Source organism: Diceros bicornis, chromosome 14 (genome assembly GCF_020826845.1).
Source record: "Diceros bicornis minor isolate mBicDic1 chromosome 14, mDicBic1.mat.cur, whole genome shotgun sequence".
NCBI classification, from domain to species: Eukaryota; Metazoa; Chordata; class Mammalia; order Perissodactyla; family Rhinocerotidae; genus Diceros; species Diceros bicornis.
Genome location: NC_080753.1, coordinates 27569202 through 27595584, shown reverse-complemented (window position 1 = coordinate 27595584; position 26383 = coordinate 27569202). Strand labels below are relative to the sequence as shown.

Below are 26383 nucleotides of genomic sequence, written 5' to 3'. Positions count from 1 at the left end.
GGCTAAAGTGGATATTCAAGGAGCTTTGTTCCTTGGCCCACTGCAGCTTTCTCACCCAGTATCTGACGCTGCACGTAGTTGTTTCTGGAGCGAGCCACAACTTAGTCTTGAGTAGGGACAAAAAACGTGGCAATTGCTCCAGGGTCATGTGGCTAGAGTTGAGAAAAGCCTCTGGAGCTCCTTGGGTGGCCTCTCAAGCAGTAGCCGTGTGGAAAGGTAAAAGAATGTGCAGTATGTTAGTTAGCACAGCATCTGAAGAGGCACTGGCTCACCAAAGCATTGTGCACAGCAGGGAACAACAGATAGGCTTGGGGGGGGAGGGAGGGGCTGCTCCAGTTGAGCAGCTGTGGGGGTCTGATAGTGCTTGGGAGACAGCAGTTGCAATGTAGCTAGAGTGGCAAACTCAAGGTTGTCTTTCTGCTTAGACGATGTGGACTGGTGACCTGGGCTTTTTTTTTTTTAATTGACCCTATAAACAGGTATGCATTTTGAGAAGCATCTATAAATCTGGAAGACATTGCTAAACATTTTTGATTCTGAGTTGTTTAGCTGTTACCTTCGTAGGACTGAGTCAGGGAGACCTGGTGTGGCTGGGGCCAGCTTAATGGAGGCCAGCCTCCTTTACTTTTTTATTATTGTGATAAAAAAAACTCATAGAATTTACCATCTCAACCATTTTTTTTTTTTTTTTTTTTTTTTTTGTGAGGAGATCAGCCCTGAGCTAACATCCGCCAATCCTCCTCTTTTTTTTTTTTTTTTGCTGAGGAAGACGGCCCTGGGCTAACATCTGTGCCTATCTTCCTCCACTTTATATGGGACGCTGCCACAGCATGGCTTACCAAGCAGTGCGTCGGTGTGCGCCCGGGATCCGAACCAGCGAACCCCGGGCCGCCGCAGCGGAGCGCGCGCACTTAACCGCTTGCGCCACCAGGCCGGCCCCCCATCTCAACCATTTTTAAGTGTACAGTTTGGTAGTGTTAAATATATTCACATGGTTGTGAAACAGATCTCCAGAATTTTTTCATTTTGCAACATTGAAATTCTGTACCTATTAAACAACTCCCCTTTCCTCCTCCCCCAGTCCCTGGCCTCCTTGATTTTTATGTGAGCTCGGCTCTCTGCTCCCTGCTGGGATCTCACAGGGAGGGAGACCACTCCAGGTATAGCCAGCTGGAGGGAGAGGCTCTGTGCTCTTGGGACGCAAAAGGGGGTTTGTGACTAAAGCCTTGGTCACTAGAGCAAGAGAGATTACTGTGACTGTCAGAGTTGTGCTAATTTTTCTCCTGTTGCCAGACTGGGGCCTCTTCAGTGGTCAGCACAGTGCCTGCATGAGCCCAAGCAGGGTATTCACGCTGCACGTACTTCCCTGGGACTCATTGGATTCATCAGAGCATTTTGTTTCCCGTCTTGTAGTTGGCCTGTGACTAGCCAGTATTTTGCCTCTGTTCTACCTTACTCTTTCCTTGGATTCCCACATGAGTTTTACAATTTTCTGGACCATCTCCTTGGAAAAGCAAACTCGGTTCCATCCCCTGGGAGTGATAGAGCAGGAAAACAGCACTGATCCAGTAGTCAGGCCTGTGTCTTAGTGCTGGCTTCATCCATGATGAGCCATATGACTCTGCCAAAGTAATTTAAACACCAAGCTGTATCTTTATCAGTCAGATGATGGAGATCAGTGAAAACGCTTCAAGAAATCTCAATGAAGATGAGGTAGGGATGGCTCTTTTCATTCCTCATCATTTCTCTTTCCCACCCCGATCCTTGTGCTCTCATTTCAGGGTTTCTCAGTGGAGGGGCAGGAGAACCTGCAAGAGATCCTCAGCAAGCAGCTGCTTCTCTGTCAGTTCCTCATGGCGCTGTCCATTGTCCGGACAGGTGACACTTGCTCAGCTGTCTCCCCACCCCAGGACCCACACTAGAGGCCCTACTGGACAAGAGCATGTACAGGGGTTAGCTTGGAAGTTAAAAAAAAAAAAATCTGTTTATATCAGGTAACAGGTGGCTGAATGAGGAATTTAAGGAAGAAACAGCTATAGAATCCCCAGAGTTGCCTCTAAAGCTGAGACCCCTTAAATTGCCTCTGACTTTTAATGGACCCAGGTGTTGGGCCCTTGACTTTGTCATATTTACTTCCTGAGATTACCTTACCCACCCCCTGGAATAGAACCCACTGACTGCTACTGGTGTTTTCTTTCTAATCCAGGAGGCCACTTCATCTGTAAAACTTTTGACCTGTTCACACCATTCAGCGTGGGGCTCATCTACCTGCTGTACTGCTGCTTTGAACGAGTATGTCTCTTTAAGCCGATTACCAGCCGTCCTGCCAACTCAGAGAGGTGAGGCCTTCCTCTCCATTTTAATCAGACTAGTTGGCTAAATGTCAGTACAGCAAATCCTGGTGCATCTCTCTGGCATGACTGCTCAAGCTACATTAACATCCTTGACTCTAAAGAAGTGCTTAGAGCCACTAGGAGTCAGGATTCTTGGATCTTATCGGTCCTGTGATGTGCCAGTTGAGCCTCTGCCTCCTCCACGATCCTCCACACTTATGTGGGGGATCTTTGGCTTCGCCCAGGAGGGAGAAGGTGACCAATAGTAGGGACACCTGGAGGAACATGGGCTGGGAAAGGGCAAGGGGGCTGCCAGCCAGAGGCACTGTTGGCATTCCTGGTGGACACGGTGCCTATGCGCTATGTGAGAGAAGATGAGGCCAATCAGAATTGCCAGGTGGCTTGTTAAAAACACAAATTTCTGGGCCCCATCCCTGGAGAGTCTAATTTTTTTTTTTTGGTGAGGAAGATTAGCCTTGAGTTAACATCCATTGCCAATCCTCCTCTTTTTGCTGAGGAAGATTGGCCCTGGGCTAACATTCGTGCCCATCTTCCTGTATCCTCTACTTTATATGGGACACCACCACAGCATGGCCTGACAAGCGGTGTGTTGGTCCGCGCTTGGGATCCGAACTCACAAACCCCGGGCTGTCGAAGCAGAGCATGTGAACTTAATCGCTATGCCATTATACTGGCCCCTGGAGAGTCTAATTTAACAGACTCCCGGATGATGGTCTTGAAGCCAATCTGGCACAGGGCAGTTGGGAGCCACTGCCATAGAGAGTAGAGATACAGCCCAATATATGAAGGAAAGATTTGAGGTGACCTTTGCAGCACAGAGTCTCTGCTGTTCTTTGTGTATAGACTTGAGGCTGAATGGGGAAGCTCTTTAGCTTCATGACTCAGCAAGGGGTTGGGGTGGGGGGAATGTGGGAGGGGGAAGCCCTTTTTCAGTAGAGTAACAGGGTATCTCCTGCCAGGTATGTGGTGTGCAAGGGCCTGAAGGTGGGCGTAGATGACGTGCGGGATTACCTCTTCTCAGTGAATATTAAACTCAACCAGCTGCGGAACACTGATTCGGACGTGAACCTTGTGGTCCCCTTGGAGGTGATCAAGGGAGACCATGAATTTACTGACTACATGATACGGTCCAACGAGAGGTAAACAAACCAGGTGTTTTTTTGCTGGCACCACTGGGGTATCAAGGTGGACCAGAGAATGAAGGACTAAATGACTAGCTCTTGGTATCACTTCGTCAGCCTTGACGAATTGGTGACTGGGATTGGTCTGCTGGTGCCTCGGCTCCCTGGGACTTTGGGTACCTTGGGATCCTCTTCCTGCTCACATGCCCCATCGCAAGGGTGGCTGGTGGGTGCCTGGCTGGCATAGCCTTGCCCACGGGAGCCTGATATGATAGCGAAACTACCCGACACAAAACAGCCTTGTCCTTGTCCCTGGAGACAGGAGTAATTTCCCTTTCATTGCTTCTGTTTGTGAAAGGCCAATATGGTTGTTGCCTTGGGAAATCCCATTTGGAGACAGGACATGGCTGGAAAGCGAGTATACAACATGCTTTGGAAGTTTCTGGTACCAAAGCTTTTGCCATTTGGAGTTCCCCAGATGGGTGATCTGAATGCTGTTTTGTTTTTTTTTAACCTTCTTTAATTGTTTCCCCTCTCTATTATTATGCCTCTATTATTAGTGGCAATAATTTAAAGTTGTAACAGTTGGCTCAGTTCTCTAAGTGGGCGAGCCTTAGAGAAAAGTTTTTTGAAGTGGGTTGGAGAGTTGTATAGTAGCAATGAATCAGTAGAAGTGCTTTCTTAAGGGGCCAAACTGGTGTTAGAAAGGTCGTTTCTAAGCATGTAAACCCAAGTCTCCCAGAGAAATTTGAAGGTGTAGGTGGCCCTAAAGAATCATAGAGAGGAAATCTTTATCCATCTTATCCATTATCTCACGGTATTTTAACTTTCCACAGTACTGCCGCATAAGCTCTCTTATCTTGATAGTGCTAGGCACCAAGGTGGAGCAGATACCAAGCTTCATCATGTTACAGATGAAGAAACAGGCCTGGGGACCAGCCTAGAATCAGCAAAGCCAGGGCTTTGTAGTATTTCTGGACTTCCTTTTGCTGAGCCATGCTGCCGTCTGCTATGAGTGTGTGTGGATGCGTGACAAAACTGGACTTCTTAATGTTCCCAAAAGCACAGGATGTTTAAGCAACCCTATAACCAGTTTCCTTTCTTTTTTAAAAAAATTGAGGTATAATTCCGTAAGTGAAATGCACATCTTAATGTGTGCACTTTAATCAATTTTGACAAATGCATATATCCATGTAGCCTGCATCCCTATTAAGATAAAAAAAAAATTACCATCTCAGGAAATTTCTTTGTGCTCCTACTTAGTCAACCCTGAAGTAACCACTCCTTTGATTTTTATTACCATGGATTAGTTTCGCCTGTTTAGAACTTTGTATAAATGGAATCATACATATACACTTCTGTGTCTTTTTTTCTCCTCACCTTGTTTTTGAGATTCATTCATATAGTGTTAGTTTGTTCCTTATTATTGCTGAGTAGTATTCAGTTGTGTGGATATACCATAATTTACTCTTTTGGTGAGGGACACGTGTAATATTTCCAGTTTGTGGCTGTTATGAATAAAGCGAATAAAACATTCTTGTACAGGGCTTTTGGTAGACAAATTATTTTAATTTCTCTTAGATAAATACTCCAGAGTGGAAATTCTAGGTCATAGGGTAGATGTGTATTTAACTTTTTAATAATGCCATATGGTTTTCTAAAGTGTTTGTCCCGGTATACTCCCTCCGGCAAAGTATGAGAGCTCTGATTGCTTTACCTCCTTGCCACATTTGGTATTGTTAGTCTTTTTTATTTTAGCCATTCTAGTGGGGTGTAGTGTTATCACTGTGATTTTCATTTGCATCTCTGTGATGACTAATGATGCTGAGCCCCTTTTCGTGTATGTATTGGCTCTTTGTATATTTTCTTTTATGAAGTGTCTCTTCAAGTCTTTTGACCATTTAGAAAAATTGATTTGTCTTTTTATTAAGTTGTAGGAATTATTTATGTATTCTGAATACAAGTCCAGTGTCAAATATATGTGTTGTGAATATCTTCCCTAGTCAGTGACTTGCCTATTCATTTTCTTAATGGTGTCTTTTGATAAGCAGAAGTTAAAAATTTTTTGAGTCTTTTTTTATTGTGGTAAAATATATGTAACATAAAATTTACCATTTTAACCATTTTTAAAATGTATAATTCAGTGGCATTAAGTCCATTCACATTGTTGTGCAACCATCACGTGTATACATTTCCAGAACTTTTTAATCGTCCAAAATAAAAACTCTGTACCCATTAAACAGTAACTCCCCATTCTCCCCATCCCCAGCCCCTGGTAACCTCTATTTTACTTTCTATCTCTATAAATTTGCGTATTCTAGGTACTTCATGTACATGGAATCACACAATATTTGTCCTTTTGTGTCTGGCTTATTTCACTTAGCATAATGTTTTCAAGGTTCATCATGTTGTAGCATGTGTCAGCATTCAGTCCTTTCTAAGGCTAAATAATATTCCATTATATGTACTTACCACATTTTGTTTATCCTTTAATCTGTTGATGGACATTTGGGTTGTCCCCACATTTTAGCTATTGTGAATAATACTGCTATGAATATTGGTGTGCAACCATCAACACTTGTTATTTTCCTTTTTTTTTTTATAGTAGCCATCCTAGTGGATGTGAAGTGGTATCTCATTGTAGTTTTGATTTGCATTTCCCTAAGGACTAATGATATTGAGCATATTTTCATGTGCTTATTGGCCATTTGTATATATTCTTTGGAGAAACATCTGTTCAAGTCCTTTGCTCATTTTTAAAGTGGTTTTTTATTGTTGAGTTGTAGGAGTTCTTTATATATTCTGGGTCTTAATCTCTTATCAGATACATGATTTGAAAATATTTTCTCCCATTCTGTGGGTTGTTTTTTCACTGTGTTGATTATGTACTTTGATGCACAGAAGTTTTTAATTTTGTAGTCCAGTTTATCCATTTTTTCTTTTATTGCCTCTGCTTTTGATATCATCTTCAAGAAATCATTGCTAAATCTGTCATGAAGCTTTTCCATATGTTTTCTTCTAAGAGTTCTATAGTTTTATTAGCTTTTATGTTTAGGTCTTTGTTCCATTTTGAGTTAATTTTTGTAGATGGTGTAAAGTAAGGGTCCAGCTTCATTCTTTTGCATGTAGATATCCAATTTTCCCAACACCATTTGTTGAAAAGACTGTCCTTTCCCCATTAAATAGTCTTGGCACCCTTGTTGAAAATCATTTGATCATATATGTGAGGATTTATTTCTGAGCTCTCTATTCTATTCCATTGGTCTATATGTCTGTCTTTATGCCAGTACTACACTGTTTTACTGTAGCTTTGTAGTAAGTTTTGAAATCAGGAAGTGTGACTCCTCCAGCTTGGTTCTTCATTTTCAAGACTGTTTGGGCTATTTGGGGTCCCTTGAAATTTCATATGAATTTTAGGATAGGTTTTTCTATTTCTGCAAAAACTACTGTTGGGATTCTGATAGAGGTTGCATTGAATCTGTAGATTGCTTTGGGTAATATTGTCATGTTAACAATATTAAGTCTTCCAATCCATGAATACAGGGTGTTTTTCCATTTATTTATGTCCTTCATTTCTTTCAGCAGTGTTTTGTAGCCTTCAGTGTACAAGTCTTTCACTTCCTTGATTTAATTTGTTCCTAAGTATTTTATTCTTTTTTATGCTATTGTAAATGGGTTTGTTTTCTTAATTTCCTTTTCAGATTGTTCATTGTTAGTGTATAGAAATGTGACTGATTTTTGTGTGTTAATTTTGTATCCTGCAAATTGGCTGAATTTTATTATTATAAGTTTTTTGTGGAACCTTTAGGATTTTTTGCATAAAAGATCATGTCATCTGTGAACTGAGATAATTTTACTTCTTTTTCAATTTGGATGCCTAGAAGTTTAAAATTTTGCTGATGAAATCCAGTTTATCAATTTTTTCTTTTTGTTAGTGATGTGTGTTTTCTTTCTAAAGTCTTTGCCTATGCTAAAGTCATGAAAATATTCCCCTGTTTTCATCTACAAGTTTTATAGTTTTAATATGTTTAGGTCTATAGTCCACCTGAAATTAATTTTTGTGTATGGTGTGATGTAGGAGTTGAAATTCTTTTTTCCTTACAGGTATCCAATTGTTCTAGCACCATTTGTTGAAGATACTTTCCTTTTCCTATTTAATTGCTTTGGCACTCTTGTTGGAAATTATTGACTGTATATGTGTGATTTTATCCAGGGCACTATGTTTCATTAATCTGTTTGTCTGTCCTCTGCCATATTATCTTGATGACTATACTTTGAAAAAAGTCATCTTCAGGTCAAGTAGTGTATGTTCTCTAGCTTTGTTCTTTTTCAAGATTGTTTTGACTAGTCTAGGTTTTTTGCATTTCTATGTAAATTTTAGAATCAGTTTGTCAATTTCTATAAAAAGCCTTTTGGAGTTTTGATGGAGATTACATTGAATTTATAAATCAATTTGGGGAGAATTGACATATTAACAATATTGAATCTTCCCATCCATGAACAAAAAAATATCTGTATATAGTCATGCACAACATAATGACATATCAATCAGTGACAAACTGCATATACAATGGTGGCCCCATAAGATTAGTACCATATAGCCTAGGTGTGTCTTAGGCTATACCATCTAGGTTTGTGTAAGTACACTCTATGATGTTCACACAGTGATGAAATTGCCTAATGACACATTTCGCAGAACATATCCCTGTCATTAAGTGATGCGTGATTATATTTAGGTTGTTTAATGTCTCTCAGCAATGTTTTAAAGTTTTCAGTATAGAGGTCTTACACATCTTTTGTCAAATTTATCCCTAAGAATTTTATGGGTTTGGATGCTATTGGAAATGATATTTTATTTATTTTATTTTATTTTATTTTATCTTATCTTATCTTATTTTAATTTTATTTTTTTATTTTATTTTAATTTTTTTATTTTATTTTTCCCCCAAAGCCCCAGTAGATAGTTGTGTGCCATAGTTGCACATCCTTCTAGTTGCTGTATGTGGGACATGGCCTCAGCATGGCCAGAGAAGCGGTGCGTCGATATGTGCCCGGGATCCAAACCCGGGCCGCCAGCAGCGGAGCGCGTGTGCTTAACCGCTAAGCCATGGGGCCGGCCCGGAAATGATATTTTTAAAATTTTATTTTCTGATACTTTTTTTTTTAATTTTTATTTATTTTTTCCCCCAAAGCCCCAGTAGATAGTTGTATGTCATAGCTGCACGTCCTTCCAGTTGCTGTATGTGGGACACGGCCTCAGCATGGCCAGACAAGTGGTGCGTCCCTGCGCGCCCGGGATCCGAACCCGGGCCGCCAGCAGCGGAGTGCATGCACTTAACTGCTAAGCCACCGGGCCAGCCCGGAAATGATATTTTTAAAATTTTATTTTCCAATTGTTCATTGCTAGTATACTCATTGATTTAAGTATCTCCCCATGTGCTCCTCCCTCTAGTCCCTGGCAACCATCATTCAGAGGCTCATTCATTCATTGGCTCAGGGCCAATCTTCCTCATCATTCCACTCTTTGATTCTGTAAATTTGACTATTTTAGATACGTTGTATAATTAGGATCATGCAGTATTTGCCTTTCTGTGACTGGTTTATTTTACTTAGCATGATGTCCTCAAGGTTCATTCATGTCACATATTGCAGAATTTCTTTTTTTTTTTTAAATCTGAATAATATTCCATTGTACGTGTATAGCACATTTTGTTTAATCATTTATCTGTCAATGGACATTTAGGTTGTTTCCACGTCTTGGTTGTTTTGAATAGTGCTGCAGTGAACATAGGGGTGCTGCTGTCTTTTTGAGATTCTGATTTCAGTTCTTTTGGATAAATACCCAGAAATGGAATTATTAGATCATATGGTAGTTTTTTTTCCTTGCCTTATTGCACTGACTAGTTCCTCTAGTACGATGTTGAATTGAAGTGATGAGAACAGACATCCTTGCCTTGTTCTTGAGTTTAAGCGTAAAGTGTTTAACCATTAAGTATGATGTTAGCTATAGATTTTTTGTGGTTGTCCTTTATCAGACTCAGGCTGACAAAGTTTTCTTCAATTCCCAGTTTGCTGAGGGTTTTTGTCGTGAATGCATGTTTAATTTTGTCAAATACTTTTTCTTTTTTTGTGAGGAAGATCAGCCCTGAGCTAATATCTGCCAATCCTTCTCTTTTTTTTTTGCTAAGAAAGACTGGCCCTGGGCTAACATCCATGCCCATCTTCTTCTACTTTATATGGGACAACGCCACAGCATGGCTCAACAAGTGGTGTGTCGGTGCGTGCCTGGGATCCGAACCAGCGAACCCCGGGCTGCCGCAGTGGAGCACGCGCGTTTAACCGCTTGCACCACCGGGCCAGCCCCCGCAAATACTTTTTCTTTATCTGCAGAAGTTATTATATTCTTTTTTTATTCCATTAATACAGTGAATTTCATTGAGTGATTTTTCAAATGGTAAACAAATCTTGCATTTTTTGGATAAACTCCAGTTGGTCATGAATATCACTTTTACATATTGCTATATTTGATTTACTAATATTTTATTAAGAATTTTTGTGTCTGTTTTCATGAAGGATATTAGTCTCTAAGTCTGTATTCTTTCGAAGTCCTTATCAGGTTTAAATATATATATATTTAAATGCTATAAATTTCCCTTTATTACTCCCTTTATAATCCCTTTATTATATATATATTAAAAGAAGGGATCTAAAATCAAAGAAGCTAGAAAAAGAAGAGCAAATTAAGCCCAAACTAAGGAGAATAAAGGCAATAATAATTTCCTTTTATTTATTTATTTATAGCATTTAAATAACTATATATAATACATGTGTGTTTTTTTTGTGTGTGTGTGAGGAAGATCAGCCCTGAGCTAACATCCATGCCAATCTTCCTCTTTTTTTTTTTTGCTGAGGAAGACTGGCCCTGAGCTAACATCTATTGCCAGTCCTCCTCCTTTTTTTTCCCCCTTTTTCTCCCCAAAGCCCTAGTAGATAGTTTTGTGTCATAGTTGCATATCCTTCTAGTTGCTGTATGTGGGACACCGCCTCAGCATGGCTGGACAAGCGGTGCGTTGGTGCATGCCTGGGATCTGAACCTGGGCTGCCAGTAGCGGAGCGTGTGCCCTCAACCGCTAAGCCACGGGGCTGGCCCCTACATACATGTGTGTTTAAATGTTATAAATTTTCCCTTAAGGACTGCTTTAGCTGAATCTCCTGCATTTTGGTATGTTATCTGTTCATTAATATGGTTCAAAATATTCTCTGAATTTCCCTTATTATTTGTTCTTTGATTCATGGATTACGTAGATGTGTGGTATTTGATATCCAGATATTTTGAGATTTTCAAGATATCTATTTGATTTAGTCCTGTTGTACTCAGAATATACTCTGTATGATTTTGATCCTTTGAAATTTATTGAGGCTTCTTTTTATGGTCAATCACATGGTCTATTTTGGTGAATATTCCAACTGCTGTTAAGTATAGTGTTCTATAAATGTTAATTTAGGGGCTGGCCCCGTGGCTTAGTGGTTAAGTGCACATGCTCCGCTCCTGGTGGCCTGGGTTCGGATCCCGGGCACGCACCGCACAGACTGCTTGTCTGGCCATGCTGAGGCGATGACCCACATACAGCAACTAGAAGGATGTGCAACTATGACATACAACTATCTACTGGGGCCTTGGGGAGAAAAAGGGAATAAAAGGAGGAGGATTGGCAATAGATGTTAGCTCAGGGCCGGTCTTCCTCAGCAAAAAGAGGAGGATTGGCATGGATGTTAGCTCAGGGCTGATCTTCCTCATAAAAAAAAAAAGAAGTTAATTTGGTCAGGTTGGTTCCTAATATTTTTCAGATCCTCTATATCTTAACTGATATTTTGACTCCTTATTCTGTCAATTGCTAAAGGAGGGCTGTTCAAGTCTTCAACTGTGATTGCCTATTTCTTTAGTTTTGTCAGTTTTTACTCCATATATTTGGGATCTTTGTTATTAGGCACATGCACATTTAAGACTGTTTTGTCGTCTTAATGAATTTTGTCATTATGAAATATCCTTCTCTAGCTCTGGTAATACTCTTTGTCTTGAAGTCTACTTTGATATATCACTATAGCCACATTGGCTTTCCTTTGCTTAGCGTTTGCATGGTTTATCTTTTTATGTCCTTTTATTTTCAACCCGTTTTTGTAAATAACATATGATTGGGCCTTAACCTTTTTATCCAGTGTGACAGTCTGCCTTTTAACTGGGGTATTTAGTACATTTTATATATAGAATATAATTATTGATATGTTTGGGTTTAAATCCTCTCTCTTGGTTGGTTGATTTCTGTTTATCTTGTCTTCTCTTTGTTTCTCTATTCCTTCCTTCCTTCCTTTTTTGGGGGGGTGAATTCAGTATTTTTTCGTGTTCCTTTTTATCTCCTTGTTTTTTTTTTCTTTTTTATGCCTTTTGTGTTATGTTTTAGTTGTTGCTGTAGGGATTACACTATGCATCTTTAATTTATCATTGTTTACCTTCAAAAAGTATTCTGCTGGGGCCGGCCCGGTGGCGCAAGCGGTTAAGTGCGCGCGCTCCGCTGCGGCGGCCCGGGGTTCGCTGGTTCGGATCCCGGGCGTGCACCGACGCACTGCTTGGCAAGCCATGCTGTGGCGGCGTCCCATATAAAGTGGAGGAAGATGGGCACAGATGTTAGCCCAGGGCCGTCTTCCTCAGCAAAAAAAAAACAGGAGGATTGGTGGATGTTAGCACAGGGCTGATCTCCTCACAAAAAAAAAAAAAAAAAAAGTATTCTGCTGCTTCATAAACAATGTAAGAACCTTACTACAGTAAACATGCATTTACAGTCCTCCTGCCTTTGTGTTCTTGTTTTATATAAACCCTATTTTACATTGCTGCTATTTTTATTTTAAACAGTCTATAGCCTTTAAAGAGATTTAAAGATACACCCATATATGTACATCTAATTCTTTTAAAAAGGTCCTTGATATTTACTGACATATTTATCCATTCCTTCATTCCTTTCTGCAGAACCAGGTTTCCATTTGGAATCATTTCCCTTCAGCTTAAAGAATTTCTTTTAACCTATTTTTGTAGTGCAAGTCTGCTGGAGACTTATTCCTTCAGCGTTTGTCTTTTGAAAATGTATTTATTTCCCTTTCATTTTTGAAGGGTATTTTCATTGGATATAGAATTTGAGTTGGCAATGTTTTTCTTTCAGCAGTTTAAGGATATTGCTCCATTGTTCTCTGCCTTCCTTGTTTCTGATGAGAAATCAGCCATTGTTTCCCTGTATGTTATGTATTCTTTTTCCTCTGACTACTTTCAAGATTTTATCTTTATCTCTTGTTTTCAGCATGTTGACCATGATGTGTTTATACAGTCATGTGCCGCATAACGACGTTTCCGCCAACGACAGACTCATATACAGCAGTGGTCCCATAAGATTAGTACAATATAGCCTAGATGTGTAATAGGCTACACCATCTAGGTTTGTGTAAGTACACTCTGATGTTCGCACAACGATTAAATTGCCTAATGACGCGTTTGTCAGAATGTATCCTCGTCATTAAGCGATGCATGACTGTATATGGCTGTCTTTGTATTGATTCTGCTTGGGATTCTCTGACCTTGAATCTGTGGATTGATTTCATTCGTCAGTTTGGGACAGTCCTTGGCTATTATCTTGTCAATATTTTTGTCCTGTTCTTTCCTCTGCTTCTGAGACTCCAATTATATTTACGTTAAACTGTTTTTTATTGTCCCACAGAGCTCAGATGCTCTGTTATGTTTTTTTCATGTTTTTCTCTCTTTATGTTTACTTTGGATTTCCGTTGACCTGTCAGTCCTCAAGTTCACTGCTTCTTTTCTCTACTGTGTTCAGTCTGCTGACTGATAAGCCCATTAAAATCATTCTTTATCTCCAATACCATATTTTTCATTTCTAAAATTATTTGCTTTTTTAAAATATAGTTTCTATATCTCTGCTGATATTCTCATCTTTTTATGCATGTTGTACACCTTACCACCAGATCCTTTAACATGTTTTTTACAGTTATTTTATTTTATTTTTTGTGAGGAAGATCAGCTCTGAGCTAACATCCATGCCAATCCTCCTCTTTTTGCTGAGGAAGACTGGCCCTGGGCTAACATCCTTGCTCATCTTCCTCTACTTTTTTTTATATGGGACGCCACCACAGCATGCCGTGACAAGCGGTGCATTGGTGTGCGCCCGGGATCCGAACCCGGGCCGCCAGCAGCGGAGCGCGCACACTTAGCTGCTATGCCATGGGGTCGGGCCCTACAGTTATTTTAAAGGCCCTGTCTGACAATTCCAACATTTGGACCATCTCTGGGTCTTGTTCTATTGGGTTGTTTTCCCTCTTGTCAATGGGTCACATTTTCTTGCTTTATCACATCTCATACTTTTTTATTAAATGCCAGACATTGTGTGTAAAAGAACAGTGGAGACTAAAGTAGAAGGGGTAGCTGTTAGTGTAGGTAGTTGAGTCAGTTTAGTCTGTAGTTGAACTGGGTCTGGGCTTTATTGTTGGCTTATTTAGGATCAGTTCACCACTGCTTTCAAATTTTTAAGGATGGGATCAAAACCTTCATTTTAGCAGGACTTGAGATCTGAGTGTCTGGAGGATTTGACTCAGTTCTGCTTTACCCTCATCCATCGGCAGGCCCCATGTAACTGTACCTTGGTGTGTGGTTGAGGGGATTCTCTTTCAACTTTCCCCTAAATACAGATGGCCACTGCTCCAGCTCAACTTCGCTGTCCTGATGTCTTTGGGTTGTCTTTTTTGGTAATCCTTCTGAAAGCAAATCATTTTTTTTTCTTCTAGCCACTGTAGTCTGCAGATCAAAGCTCTGGCCAAAATCCATGCCTTTGTTCAAGACACGTGAGTGTTGCCCACTTTCCAGAATTCATCTATTTCAAGGGAAGATCTTTTCATTTTGCTCCTCCCCCTGAGCTCTTTGTTTATTTCATTTCAACATTTAAAATGCCTACTCTTTTATCTCATACTCTGCTGTAGTCTGTGAAGGATCCCAGAACCTTGCCCTTAAAGACTTTACAGTGTCTTTGGGCAGATAAGAGTAACCCAGGAGAAGGATATAGGAAAAGTTACTGACAGTGCATCAGAGGTGTGGAGTGGCATAGCGCGAGTAGAATACATAATGTTCAGGGGACACAGCATAGAGTGATCAAGAGAGGAGAGGTAGGACTGGTCAAGGAAAACCTCTGGTAGGGGGCAAACATAAGCTAATTCAGCTTTCTGGGGCATAGTGACATCCCCTGGATGGACTTAATGTGGCCCGTATTAGCAGAGGAGGAGCCAGAATGTGCTGATGGGTAATTGGAAGAAGGGTATATGGCATCCAGGGAGGTCAGGAGGGCAGTCTTCTCCCTTTCCTTTGTGGTGGGAAGGGGAGGTCATCCCATTTTGTGTACATCTGAGCGCCCATCTTCAAGAGGTAGAGCCATGTGAGTGTTAAAAGCACCCTAGGCTAATGGCAGCATGGTCTCCAGGTGTGCACAAACGTTCATTCATGCAGGCTTCCTTTCTAGGGTTCTGAGGGGTGCACAGGAGGCACACTCCTTGTGCCTCTTGGAGGTTTTAATCACTTGCTGGCTTTGTTTTCCCAGGACCCTGAGTGAGCCTCGGCAGGCAGAGATCCGGAAAGAGTGCCTCCGACTTTGGGGGGTGAGCATCTCCCCAGGCCATTGTTGCTTCAGGGCAGGGAAGCTGTAGAGAAGAATGGGATTGACTCCCAACCCTGTCACCTTAGGGTCTCTCCCTGCATGAAAATGTCTGCCTACCCTCACAGCATTTCAGAGCTGGGCGTCTCAGCATTGTTGGGAATGATCTCCATGGCCCTTTCACTGTCAGTTTGATCCTGCAGCTGGGTCAGAAAGGACAAGGGTGGTGGGTGAACAGGCCTCATTTTGCTGCTGGTGGCCCTGTGTTGCAGCACTGACCACAGAGAGCCCCAGAGAAAGGGAAGTGGCCTTTGGGGTATGCACCACAGGGCCTGAAAGGGAGCGGTAACTGAAGTATCCACCTCCATCCCCCCCTTTCTAGCCTCCTTTGTTACATGCCATTTCCTCTTCCCCAGTTTGAACCTGTCCCCTCACCTACATAGATTCACACATAGCCTTGGTCAGAAGCGCATTTGAAAGTCAAACCTCTGGGCTGTCTCGTTTCAGATCCCAGACCAGGCTCGAGTTGCTCCTTCTTCCTCAGACCCAAAATCTAAGTTCTTTGAGCTAATCCAGGTAAGTTTGAAAATAAAACTTCAGAGAGGCCTAACCCTAGATGTGGAAGGGATCACTGAGACCCGCAGATGCCTGGCCTCTAGAGGGCTTGTGCATCCACCACCTGAGCTCCGAAGGGCTGAGCTGAGGCCAGCACAGGTGGGAACCTTGTAGGGTGTTGAGTTCCCCGAGAGCCCGTCTAGCTGCCTGAACATTCTTGTCCTGAGATGTGTTGTGCTCAGCATTCCCACTGCCCAAAAGGAGGTGCTGGCTATTACTCTGGCAAGTTCAGGGTCCCATGACATTTGCCTGCAGGGGAGACATGAAGTGTAGGATGATCTTAGGTAGGAGCTGGGCAGAGGGCCAAGAGAGGCTGCCAGGAGAGCTCTGTAGTGGGGCTGGCCTAACCCTAGGCTCCCTGTCCTGTTTCTGCTGAGCTGGTCCTCAGAATTCTTCTGCCCTGTTTTTTTCTACTGTCTGACTTCCAGCTTTTCCCTGGGCTTCATGTAAATCTGGCCCAGATCATGGGCCCTTGTGCTGGTTTTGTGGGGTCAGGGACTGGAGAATGAGGTTCAAGATGGCCTCAAAAGAATAGCGTGTGTACATTTTTCTGAATGGGGTGGAGAGAGAACTGCTGTCAAACCAACTGCTGGTGAGAAGTGGCTTTTATATTTTGGTGGCATTTCCTTATAGCTCTGCTAAATCGATCTGTACTCGGGGACTAGGTGTTCTTTCCTTTCCCAGCCTCGCCTAATCGGTCCTAAAGGAACACTCCAAGCAGATGGAATTAGATACCAGTTAGTGCATGGTTATGTAGAGCAGGGGGCACGGGGGCATGTTTCAGAGGGCAAATACTTCCTATCTTCGCCTTTCCCAGCCTGCCCCTACCACCGATTCAGGCACCCATACTGAGCGCCTGTCCCTTCCCCCAACCCAGCCGTGTTTTCTCTGACCTGGGTCTACAGGGCACTGAGATTGACATCTTCAGCTATAAGCCCACACTGCTCACCTCCAAAACCTTGGAGAAGATCCGCCCAGTGCTCGACTACCGCTGCATGGTGTCTGGCAGCGAGCAGAAGTTCCTTATCTGCCTCGGGGTAAGTCTGCAGCTGGCTTCCTCTCCAGCTTGGGGTGGTGGAACCTTACCCTCTGTCTATGGGAATCTGAACAGCTACCTGCCACACTCAGTGTGTGTTCTCTTGGCACTAAGGAGCTGGGCTTTGACCCTAGCTTTGAAATTTCACTTCCTGGGCTGGCCCCGTGGCTTAGCAGTTAAGTGCACGCGCTGCGCTACTGGCAGCCCGGGTTCGGATCCCAGGCTCGCACCGACGCACCGCTTCTCCGGCCCTGCTGAGGCCACGTCCCACATACAGCAACTAGGATGTGCAGCTGTGACATACAACTATTTACTTGGGCTTTGGGGGAAAAATAAATAAATAAAATTATTAAAAAAAAAAGAAAAAAAAGAAATTTCACTTCCTTTCTTCCTCTGAGTTAGCCAAGTGTCATTCATTCATTCATTGTTTCATTTATACGTGTGTTTGCTTATTCATCCCTGTGCATTGCTGAAGGGAACAGTGCCTCTTTTCTTGTGATGTAGAATTTCCTAAGCTAGCAGGATGGTAAGCAGGCTAATCTGGCTGGAGCCCATGCAGCTGTTTCTTTGCAACACCCCCACCACCCCATGTCATCCCTTGTCTTGCAAAGACACCACCTACCCTTATTCTGGGGCCCTTGGAGTCTAAAATGAGGTGAGGGAAAGCCTTTGCAGTTCTGTATCTTACTTAATTGGGTAAAGTCATCATTGCTTTCTTTCCACTCTGACTTGTCTTTCTATATAATTTTATCTCTTCTTCCTCACTTACTTTCTTTGTGTCCTCTCACACTGTTTTTCTCTTTTTACTTTCTGTCTCCCCCTCTACTCTATGGACCCTTCACCAAACCCACCTCAGACATACACCAAGCTGGATCTTTCTTGAGGGCCACTAATCACGGACTTAGGCCTTTTGAATGGTGCCTTGGGCCTGTTACTGACCGCCAGGACCAAGCCAGATCTCTAATTCTCTTCTGCTGAGGCAGTGGAGGAAGCCCTATCTTTATCACTGAAGTAGAACTGGCTAGTCTCTCCTAGACATTTTCTTCTTACATTTTCCAGCCCTATCAGCTTGTAGCCTCCAACTAAAAGCCCTTTTGAGGGGCTGGCCCGGTAGCCCACGCGTGAAGTTTGCGTGTTCTGCTTCGGCGGCCTGGGGTTCGCCGGTTTGGATCCTGGTGAAGACAGGCGCAGACCTACTCCCTGCTCGTCAAACCATGCTGAGGCTGCATCCCATGTAGAAGAGCTACAAGTCTACAACTATGATACACAACTATGTACTGGGGCTTTGGGGAGAAAAAAGAAAAAAAAAAAAGAGGAAGCTTGGCAACAGATGTTAGCATAGGGCCAATCTTCCTCAAAAAAAAAAAAATAAATAAATGAATAAAAATAAAAGCCCTTTTGAGAACTAAGCCTCTCACCCCTGACATTCCATGCCTGCCTGACCAGGCCCTTTCTCTCTGTCCGTAGAAGTCCCAGATCTACACATGGGATGGCCGCCAGTCAGACCGCTGGGTCAAGCTGGACCTGAAGACAGAGCTACCCCGGGACACTCTGCTCTCTGTGGAGATTGTCCACGAGCTGAAAGGGGAGGTCAGAGGTGGTTCTGCTCATGTGTTCTGGCCCTGCCAGCCAGGGAACTGGGGCACAGCTGAGCCTGGCCTTTTTCCCTGAGTTAACTGGGTTACATTGCACATGGTGCTTGACAGGGCCCAGGGCCTGGGGAAGGCTTTGTAATTATTCCTTCTCTTTGAGCAGTTGCTCTAAGCCACAGTATATTCAGGTAGGAAGGACCATAGTCTCTGTATGTGTAGGAGAAGACCTTGATCGTCTCTGTGCACTGAGGGTCCTGGTGGGCCTACTGGGTTTTTAGCTGCTGATTTAGTCTTTGACCAGGGATCCCTTAGGAAAGAAGCAACTTGTTATTTTCCATGAGCTTTGGGTATTACAGGCATTCAGATGACTTTCAGAATAGTCAGTGGAACAGTCGGCAAGGGTGGGAAGCCAGGCCCTGGCTGGAACACCATGGTGGCAGCCTCACTGGGTTTGAGGTTCAAGGGGGCTCACCACCCAAAACCTCAGATCTCTGCCTGCTCAGAAGCCTGGGCCAATCTACTGCTGAGAACCAGTTGAGAGAGGGAAGAGACATATCCTGTGTTTAGAGTCCTTCCCTCCCCCCAGCTGTGGGTAGAAAGGAGGCCAGCGTGCATGGTGGGCAGAGTGGGCCCCAGGCCGATGCCTAGCAGTGTGGGCAGTGTACTTATCTTTCTAGGGGAAGGCCCAGCGGAAGATTAGTGCCATCCACATCCTCGATGTCCTCGTGCTGAATGGCAGTGACGTGCGGGAGCAGCACTTTAACCAGCGGTCTGACCTGGGCCCTGGGGAGGGCGGGAGGGGTGGGCCAGGGCAGCTCTATGGCAGCAACTTCCGAGGGTTGGCCCTCCACCCAGGCCTTCTCTGCTTAAGTTTCCGTCTCCTACCCACTGGCCGGTTCCAAGGACAGGGTGAGAAACTGGTGTTGGCACTTCAGAGTTGGCTAGAGCGTGGGCCGTGCTTGTCATAGATATCAGCATTTTCCATTTTGCCATAGCTCTTCAGATCAGAGGTGATGTTTGTGTTAAGGTTGAGCAAGAGCGCAACCTTATGGGGGGAGAGAGGGTCTTCTCCTCTGAAGAACGTCTTATGCTTGGGTGGTCCCATTTAAGTTGGTTCATCTGGATCTCACAACTCCCACAGAGGCACTTTTGTTTGTGGATGGATGCCTAATCAGTTGCTAAAAAAGGAGGGACATCTTACACCACCATGATGCTGCTGTCACTCCTGAGTTGGTTCATCTGAGTGGGTGTACTGTGGTATTTGTGGTTTGGGGTGATGGAGCAGACATATACAGTAAAGATGATACTTGAAGTTCTAGCAGAGGTGATTGAGCACAGCTGAAGGCACACTTCAGGAAAACCAACCAAGATGTAGCGAAATTTAGAGGTCAGAATCCAGAGAGAGGGAGAGGACATGCATCAAGACGGCAGTGGAGCAGGGCAGGGTGGGCTTCTGGGGCATATGAGCAGTTTTGCTGCAGATTCAGGCGTGTTCTCTCACTGGTGCCATAAATATGCCCTGGGGACGGGTGCTGGTGGAGGCACCCTTGCTTGCCTCTGAGAGACTCTGTTTGGATTGTAGAATTCAGCTTGCTGAGAAATTTGTGAAAGCTGTTTCCAAGCCCAGTCGGCCTGACATGAATCCCATCAGGTGAGCATATTGTCTCTCTCTCCCAAATCCCCCTGCTTCATTGCTTCTTTCTGGCCAATGCTTGCTTCCCTGTCTTGTGGGGGATGGGAGGGCTCAGTGGAGGGGACCAGGCAAGGTTGGCATTAGAGGTAAGACTGCCCTTGAGGGATGTTTAGGGGTGCTAGGTAGGTGGCTCCTTCATCCCAGAATATCTCCCCATCCTGCCTGCCACAGTGGGTGAACCTCGACAGGAGAGATTCATTCCTAGGGGTTAAGGCGTCCTCATTTAAGATGCACGTGCTTCTGAGAGCGCTAACACACCTTGGGAGTCACACATTCACTCTTGAGTATCATTAGCATATCACCTGGCCTTTTCCTTTTTTTTTTAGGTAAGAAAAGGGTACTGAGGGAATGGGAGTTTTTGAATATGAAAAAGAGAAGGATCGTTTGAGGGAGTGGGATCCTTGATGCTTGGGAAGAAGGCCAGGGTTTGTTGCCATGATAGGTAATGTGCAAGTTCTAGACCCCTGAGGGAGGAGAGGAGGATGAGAAGTTAGGGAGCAGACAGGTGGAGAACAGACTTTTCTAGGCTGGGCCAAGGTCTGAGATTATTGCCTTTGGGGCTTCATGGGACTAGAGACTGAGATGTCTATTTATACTTTATCAAAATCATTTTTAGTTACAGTTAAATCCAGTAGTGAGAATGCACTTTATAGATTTCTTCTAAAAGTCTAAAAGCAATTTTTTCCTGTGCTTTAAAATGGCCTGTCTGCCAGGTCCTGAGAGGCAGCTTTCAGGAACCCTGCCTCTGTTGCTTGTGGTCTGGTTGCTGGGTCTCTGGGGACCTTACCCAGTAGCAGTTGCAAAGGCGTGTTCAGGGGCCTCCATTGGTGGAAGGCTGGGCATCAAACAGGAGCCCTGCATCCTGGGTAGGGGTCCCCCCACCCCTGATGGTAATTGGCCTAATAGGACTATTTGGAAGTAACTCTGCTACAGGAAGGCCTAAAATCGATGTAGACAGACCTGGGCAAGAGCCTGGCCCTTGGCCTCTGGCCTCTGGTAATGGTGAAGACCTGGGTGGGAATGCTTACAGAGACATCTGTGTCTGCCAGACCTTCCTCTCTCCCCCTCCCGTCTTCCATAACCATAGTTATGGTTCGAGGGGCTGCCTGGCCGCTCTGAAACCTAGAGCTTGTCTTGGTAAGACGTCAGTGCAATGGGCTGGGGGTCCTAGTTCTTGGTAGATTGGGTGGTGCAGGGGCCCGAGGCTGAGGGTTAGGACAGGCACAGCCTCCTGCCTACCAGCTGCTGCCCAGACAGGAATGTCCCCCCAGGAAGCCTTTGTCCTCTCTCCATCCCTCTGCCCACAGGGTGAAGGAGGTATACAGGCTGGAGGAGATGGAGAAGATTTTTGTCAGGTGAGTGACTCAACCCGGGTAGCTCAGGATTTGAGAGCTGTTGGGGTGGGGCTGCAGCAGTGTCCAGGATTCATTCTCTACTTTTTTGTAGAGATGCTTTGGGGGTGGGGCAGTGAGATGGCCCTGGTTGGTTGCCTCTACCCCCCACCTCCTTTGCCTCAGCGTGGCTTCACTGCAGCCAAGAGGCCCCTGGCTGAGAGCTGATTCAGCACCCTGTCAGGAGGAGAGCAGGGCCGGGTGTGTGTCTGGCAGAAATACGGGCTCATTGATGCCGTAATAGTTACGATTGTCCCTGCGAGGAGCAGAGCAGCAGGCTGCTTGAAATACTATAAATCCCAGCTCCTGGTGCTAACAGAGAAATTGAACCTGGAGGGGCAGAGGGGGCATAACTGCTTCCTCGCATTCTTAGTGGTGTGCGGGGTGCTCAGATCTGTGGGTTTCATCCTGGGTGTGTGCCCGCTGTGGCCACCGGAGCTGGGCCAGATCTCATGGTCTCATGTTAACTCTTTAGTGGCCACAGTGATGCCATGGGTGGTAGACTGACCCAGTGGCACCCGTGGTCTCAGATCTTGTCCTTACTGGTTCACCCTGAAACCCCCCAAACAGCAGCAACATAGCAGGGGCGTCTGTCACTCCCCTGCCTCCAGTGCTTGGTTGGGAGTGCAAAGCCCGAGTTCTAAACCCAGTGCTGCACTAACTCACTTGCTGTGTGGCCTGGAGCAACTCACTTACATCTCTGCCTCAGTTTCTTATGTCAGAACAAGATAAAATACTGTAGTTGGTGTGATTTTGATATTAGCCAGAGGCTAGTATTAGGGCTTTCTCTCTCTCTCATGCACACACTCATACTACCTGTTTGCACGCCTGCTCGGGAGATCAGGTTAGAAATGAAGATCATCAAGGGCTCCAGCGGCACACCAAGGCTCAGCTACACAGGGCGGGACGACCGGCACTTTGTGCCCACTGGCCTCTACATCGTCAGGACAGTGAATGGTGGGTGATGAGTGAGTGTTCCCTGTCCACCCTTCCTCAGCCAGGATGAGTGGCCCAGACCCTGCCTGAGCTAGAGTTAAGGGCTCCCTACTAAGATGGGTAGCAGCCAGGCTGGCATTTCTTTGAGGTGTATCTTGGGAGGGACTTTGTTCCCTGAGCTTTTTCTGTACTTTGGTGGGTTCCGGGGATTGGGTTGGGGCTGGGGAGAGAGGAGCCCAACTTATAATATATGCATGCGTGGTGTCCTCATGGTAGGAAAAGGGCCTTCTCAGTGGGCAGCAGCACATACAGAAAGCCAAGCTTGGCCATTTGCATCCCCTGTAGAATTCCTTTTTTTCAGTGTCCTCTGGCTAACAGTCTTGCTACCTCTGCCAGGGTCCCAGAGATGTTAACCTGGTAGCAGGTTGGCAGGACTGGGGTAAGGTTGTTGAGAAGTAATTATTTTAGTTGTCCTCCTGGAGCCCATTTGGGCTGGTGATGAAGGCTGCATCCTCACAGGCTGTTCTCTGCCTGCTTTTTTGGGAGAGGGGAATAGAAGAATGAGAGTGGAAGAAGGCACATCCTTGCGTTGGCCTGGCCTGTCCCCCATGGGGATTTTGTGTCCTTTCTGGGCTTCTTCCCCTCTTCCCCCTGTCAGAGCCGTGGACTATGGGATTCAGCAAAAGCTTCAAGAGGAAGTTCTTCTACAACAAGAAAACCAAGATCTCTACCTTTGACCTCCCTGCAGACTCCATTGCCCCATTTCAGTAAGTAGCCCTCCTCCAGACCTGCCCCCTCAGCAGACCTGGGTGCTCCTGCCAGGATGCCAGCCAGCGCTCTTGGGGCACCCCCCGGGTCCTGAGATTGTTCCTCCTGCAGGGGCTCCCCTGAGCATGGGCTGGGCTCCTCCCCACAAGGGTGGGGATGGTGGTCCCCTCCAGGGTGTGGCTAGGCCTGGGTAGTAAGCTCGGTGAGAGGAGAGTGATGCCAGGACCTGCTGTGATGGTTGGGGGTCCTGGGTGTGAAGGGCCCCGCCCAGGCAGGGCATTTGCTCCGTGGAGCAGCCACTGCTTACATGACTTTCTGACACTGGCCTGGTGGTGGGAAGTTGCTGAGGGCCCCCAGCGCTGCCCCTCAGGACTCAGGGTCCTAGCTGTCCCTCCTCAGGACCCGGTGTCCATTTGCCAGATTGTTGGTCATAGGTTTTGACAGCAGCCGGCAGCCCTAACATGCCTGTAATTAGCCATTGACACTAGTTTCTGTCACCACACTAATATTGTTGTATTAGAGCAGCATAGACAGATAAACCAAGAATATCAGTAATTGTAGGAATCCAGGTGGATGCAATTAGTAGCAGCAGCTATTTGTTGGGAAAAGCTGGTTCTGGAAGGCAGGGAGGAGCGGCCAACTGGTTACCTTTTGGCTGCTCAACTGGAGTCATTGATAGACCTTCCTCTCCCCACCTCTTAACACCAATCCCCTAAGTCATAGTTGCGGGGGGTGGGGTGGTGATCTCTTGGTCCTACTCCACCCAGGTGCAGCCCTCTGACCTCCTTTCTCCTCCCCAGCATCTGCTACTATGGCCGGCTCTTCTGGGAGTGGGGGGATGGCATCCGTGTGCATGACTCCCAGAAGCCCCAGGACTCGGACAAGCTGTCCAAGGAGGATGTCCTCTCCTTCATCCAGACGCACAGCGCCTGACAGCCTGGGGACACCCGCCCTTGCCGAATGCCCCGTCGTTCCCTGTCAGGGTGCTCTGCCTGGGCCCACAGTACTGGTTCCATCCCCAAAGCGGAAAGGGACTGAGGAGCACAGTCACTGCAGCCTGGCCGTGGGGGTGGGTGGTCTCCTCTCCATCTCCCCTGAAGAGCTGTCGGGGGCCTTCAGAGGACACTCACGTACCTTCTGGGACACCTTTTGGACTTCCCTCCCTGGAGTCCTGCCTGGGAACTGTCTCCCCTGCCAGGACTCAGCCTGAAGGACGCTGCTCCTACGGTGGGTTTGAGGTCAGGGCCCAGGGCATGTGGGGCCGCTGGAGGATGTGTCAGAGAGCAGCAGGGCTTTGGCTCTGCCTGTCTCTCCTGTATCCTGTAGACTCACTTTTCTGAGTTCCATGTACTGCCCAGAGGGCGGCCATGCCCCTGCTTTACCCAACTTTTTATTGGGCCAACCCTGATGGGTGGAAGCCCGCTGTAGTGAGCTGGCCAGGAGCAGCTGCTATACAAATCAAGGTTTTGTGGTTTGAACTTGCTCTGTTTTGATGCCAAGTTGGAGAAGATTTTCTTGTCTCCTCCCCCTAGCCCTGTCCTGTTCTTCCCTGGAGTTCTTCCCAGCCCAGACCTCTGACAGTCCCGCAGGCCGGGAAGGGAGGCGTGTGGGCCCCACATCCCTGGCACCACAGTGGGATGGAGGTGGTGTGACTGCCTCCTGGGGTTGTGGAGCCTTCCTGGGCCCCATCCCCTTTTGATCTGAACCTTGGGCAGCTCTAGGCGGGGAGGGAGCGGCCTTGAAGACTTGCCTTTTTCTATGCGCCAGCAGCAATGGCCCCACTGTAACAGAGGATACCTCCCGGGTTGGGTCAACCCAGCCCTCTGGCAATCATGGCACCCCCGTTTGCCACAACCACCTTGCTATGCACCCCCCCTTGTTTTTCTTCCCCAGTAGGAGGTACAGTTGCTTTTGCTCTTTTGTGGTCACTCCATCTCCTCTGTCTTGGTGGAGGGGGAAGAGGGGAAGCTGGGCAGTAGCTTTGGGTGGGGGAGGGCACCTGTGGTTGTTTTTAATGGAAAATACCTCTCAGAGATGCTCGTACAGGCTCCCCAGGGCCCCATGCCAGTGCTACACTGGTTTCCATGGAGACAGGGCACTGAGGCTCCCTGTGAGGTTGGAACTGACTCCACCTCAGGGGTCTCCAGCCAGCATCCAGCCCCTCCCCTCCAGGTTGGCAGCAGCACCGCTAAGATGCTGTATTTCCACCCAATTCTGGGTATATCAGTGTGTCTTGCAGAATCCTGAATCATTAAAGATAAACATATTTTTAATGCCTGTGTGGCTCTCTGCTGGGGCTGCTGCTGTTTGTCCTCGGTGCTTTGTGGTCTGGGACTGGCTTGGATGCAACAGCTTGGGCTGGAGGTGAAGGGGAGGAAGCTCTACTCGAAGAAGAGGGGAGAAAAGAGGGTTTGTTTAATCAGAGCCTTGTCCAAGCTCAGGCCTCCTGGGGCTGCTCCTTGCTGCTGGAGAGGGAGCCCAAGGAAGAGTTGGGAAATTATGCAGCTCCTGTTAGAAGCAGGGACTGGAGAATGAATGAACCGACAGCCCAGCAGGGCAGGGAGGTACCTTCCCCCTTACATAAATCACACAACTTACTCCATGGTGGCACTGTGACAATCCAGGATCAGTCTGTGTGACTAAAATAACAGAGGTGTCAGACCAATTAGTGTTACTAGACTGGGGGAAGAGAGGGAGGGAGAGATGGTTTTGCGGACCCCTGGCCAGCCTCCCCTCAGTTCCATGCCTGCACTGGGGCTGCACTAGGAGTGGGGGACGTGTAGGTGCTGATGGCACCTCCCTGTCTGTTCCAGGCTGGAGTTTCTCCACCAGTTCCACAACTCTGGTGCAGGTTTTCCCCTGGAGCCTGCCTACACTTTGCTTGGCTCCTTCACTCTGGCCCTGAGGGTCCATCCTTTGATGTTTCATAGCCTTAGCTCCCGGGCAACTCCTTTCCTTGTTTTTACTTACTTAATTGGTGTAATCTCAGTCCCCAAGCCCTTCATCCTTTTGGTTGCTCTACTCTGCTCTGCCTTGCCCCAGCCTTCCACTCCCGACTCTCCTGGCCCCTGTGCTGGGAGTGGAGTTGGGGGCGCGCTCAGGGGCAGCGGGTGATGTCTGTGCTGCTCCTGCCTCCCCCTCCCGTGGGCCCCGCCCCTACTGCTTCTGCCTCCAAACCCCA

General features: G+C 46.0%; 1 protein-coding gene across 4 annotated transcripts in view; it reads left to right on the top strand.

Moving 5' to 3' along the window:
- Window positions 1-26383, top strand: part of CMTR1 (cap methyltransferase 1) — a 67842-nt gene that overhangs the window by 38218 nt on the left and 3241 nt on the right. For 2 of the 4 annotated variants that reach the window (XM_058554450.1, XM_058554451.1), the window contains exons 11-24: window positions 1782-1878; window positions 2207-2339; window positions 3314-3493; window positions 14315-14371; window positions 15118-15175; window positions 15679-15747; window positions 16692-16823; window positions 18290-18412; window positions 19092-19183; window positions 19997-20065; window positions 21415-21462; window positions 22343-22455; window positions 23093-23201; window positions 24003-25475. In XM_058554450.1, coding sequence (XP_058410433.1) covers window positions 1782-1878; window positions 2207-2339; window positions 3314-3493; window positions 14315-14371; window positions 15118-15175; window positions 15679-15747; window positions 16692-16823; window positions 18290-18412; window positions 19092-19183; window positions 19997-20065; window positions 21415-21462; window positions 22343-22455; window positions 23093-23201; window positions 24003-24135 — 1413 coding nt within the window. In that variant the 3' untranslated portion in view covers window positions 24136-25475. Of the gene's footprint in view, window positions 1-1781; window positions 1879-2206; window positions 2340-3313; window positions 3494-14314; window positions 14372-15117; window positions 15176-15678; window positions 15748-16691; window positions 16824-18289; window positions 18413-19091; window positions 19184-19996; window positions 20066-21414; window positions 21463-22342; window positions 22456-23092; window positions 23202-24002; window positions 25476-26383 lie in introns of those variants that run through there. The other 2 variants (XR_009222008.1, XM_058554452.1) reach the window with 2 other exon arrangements.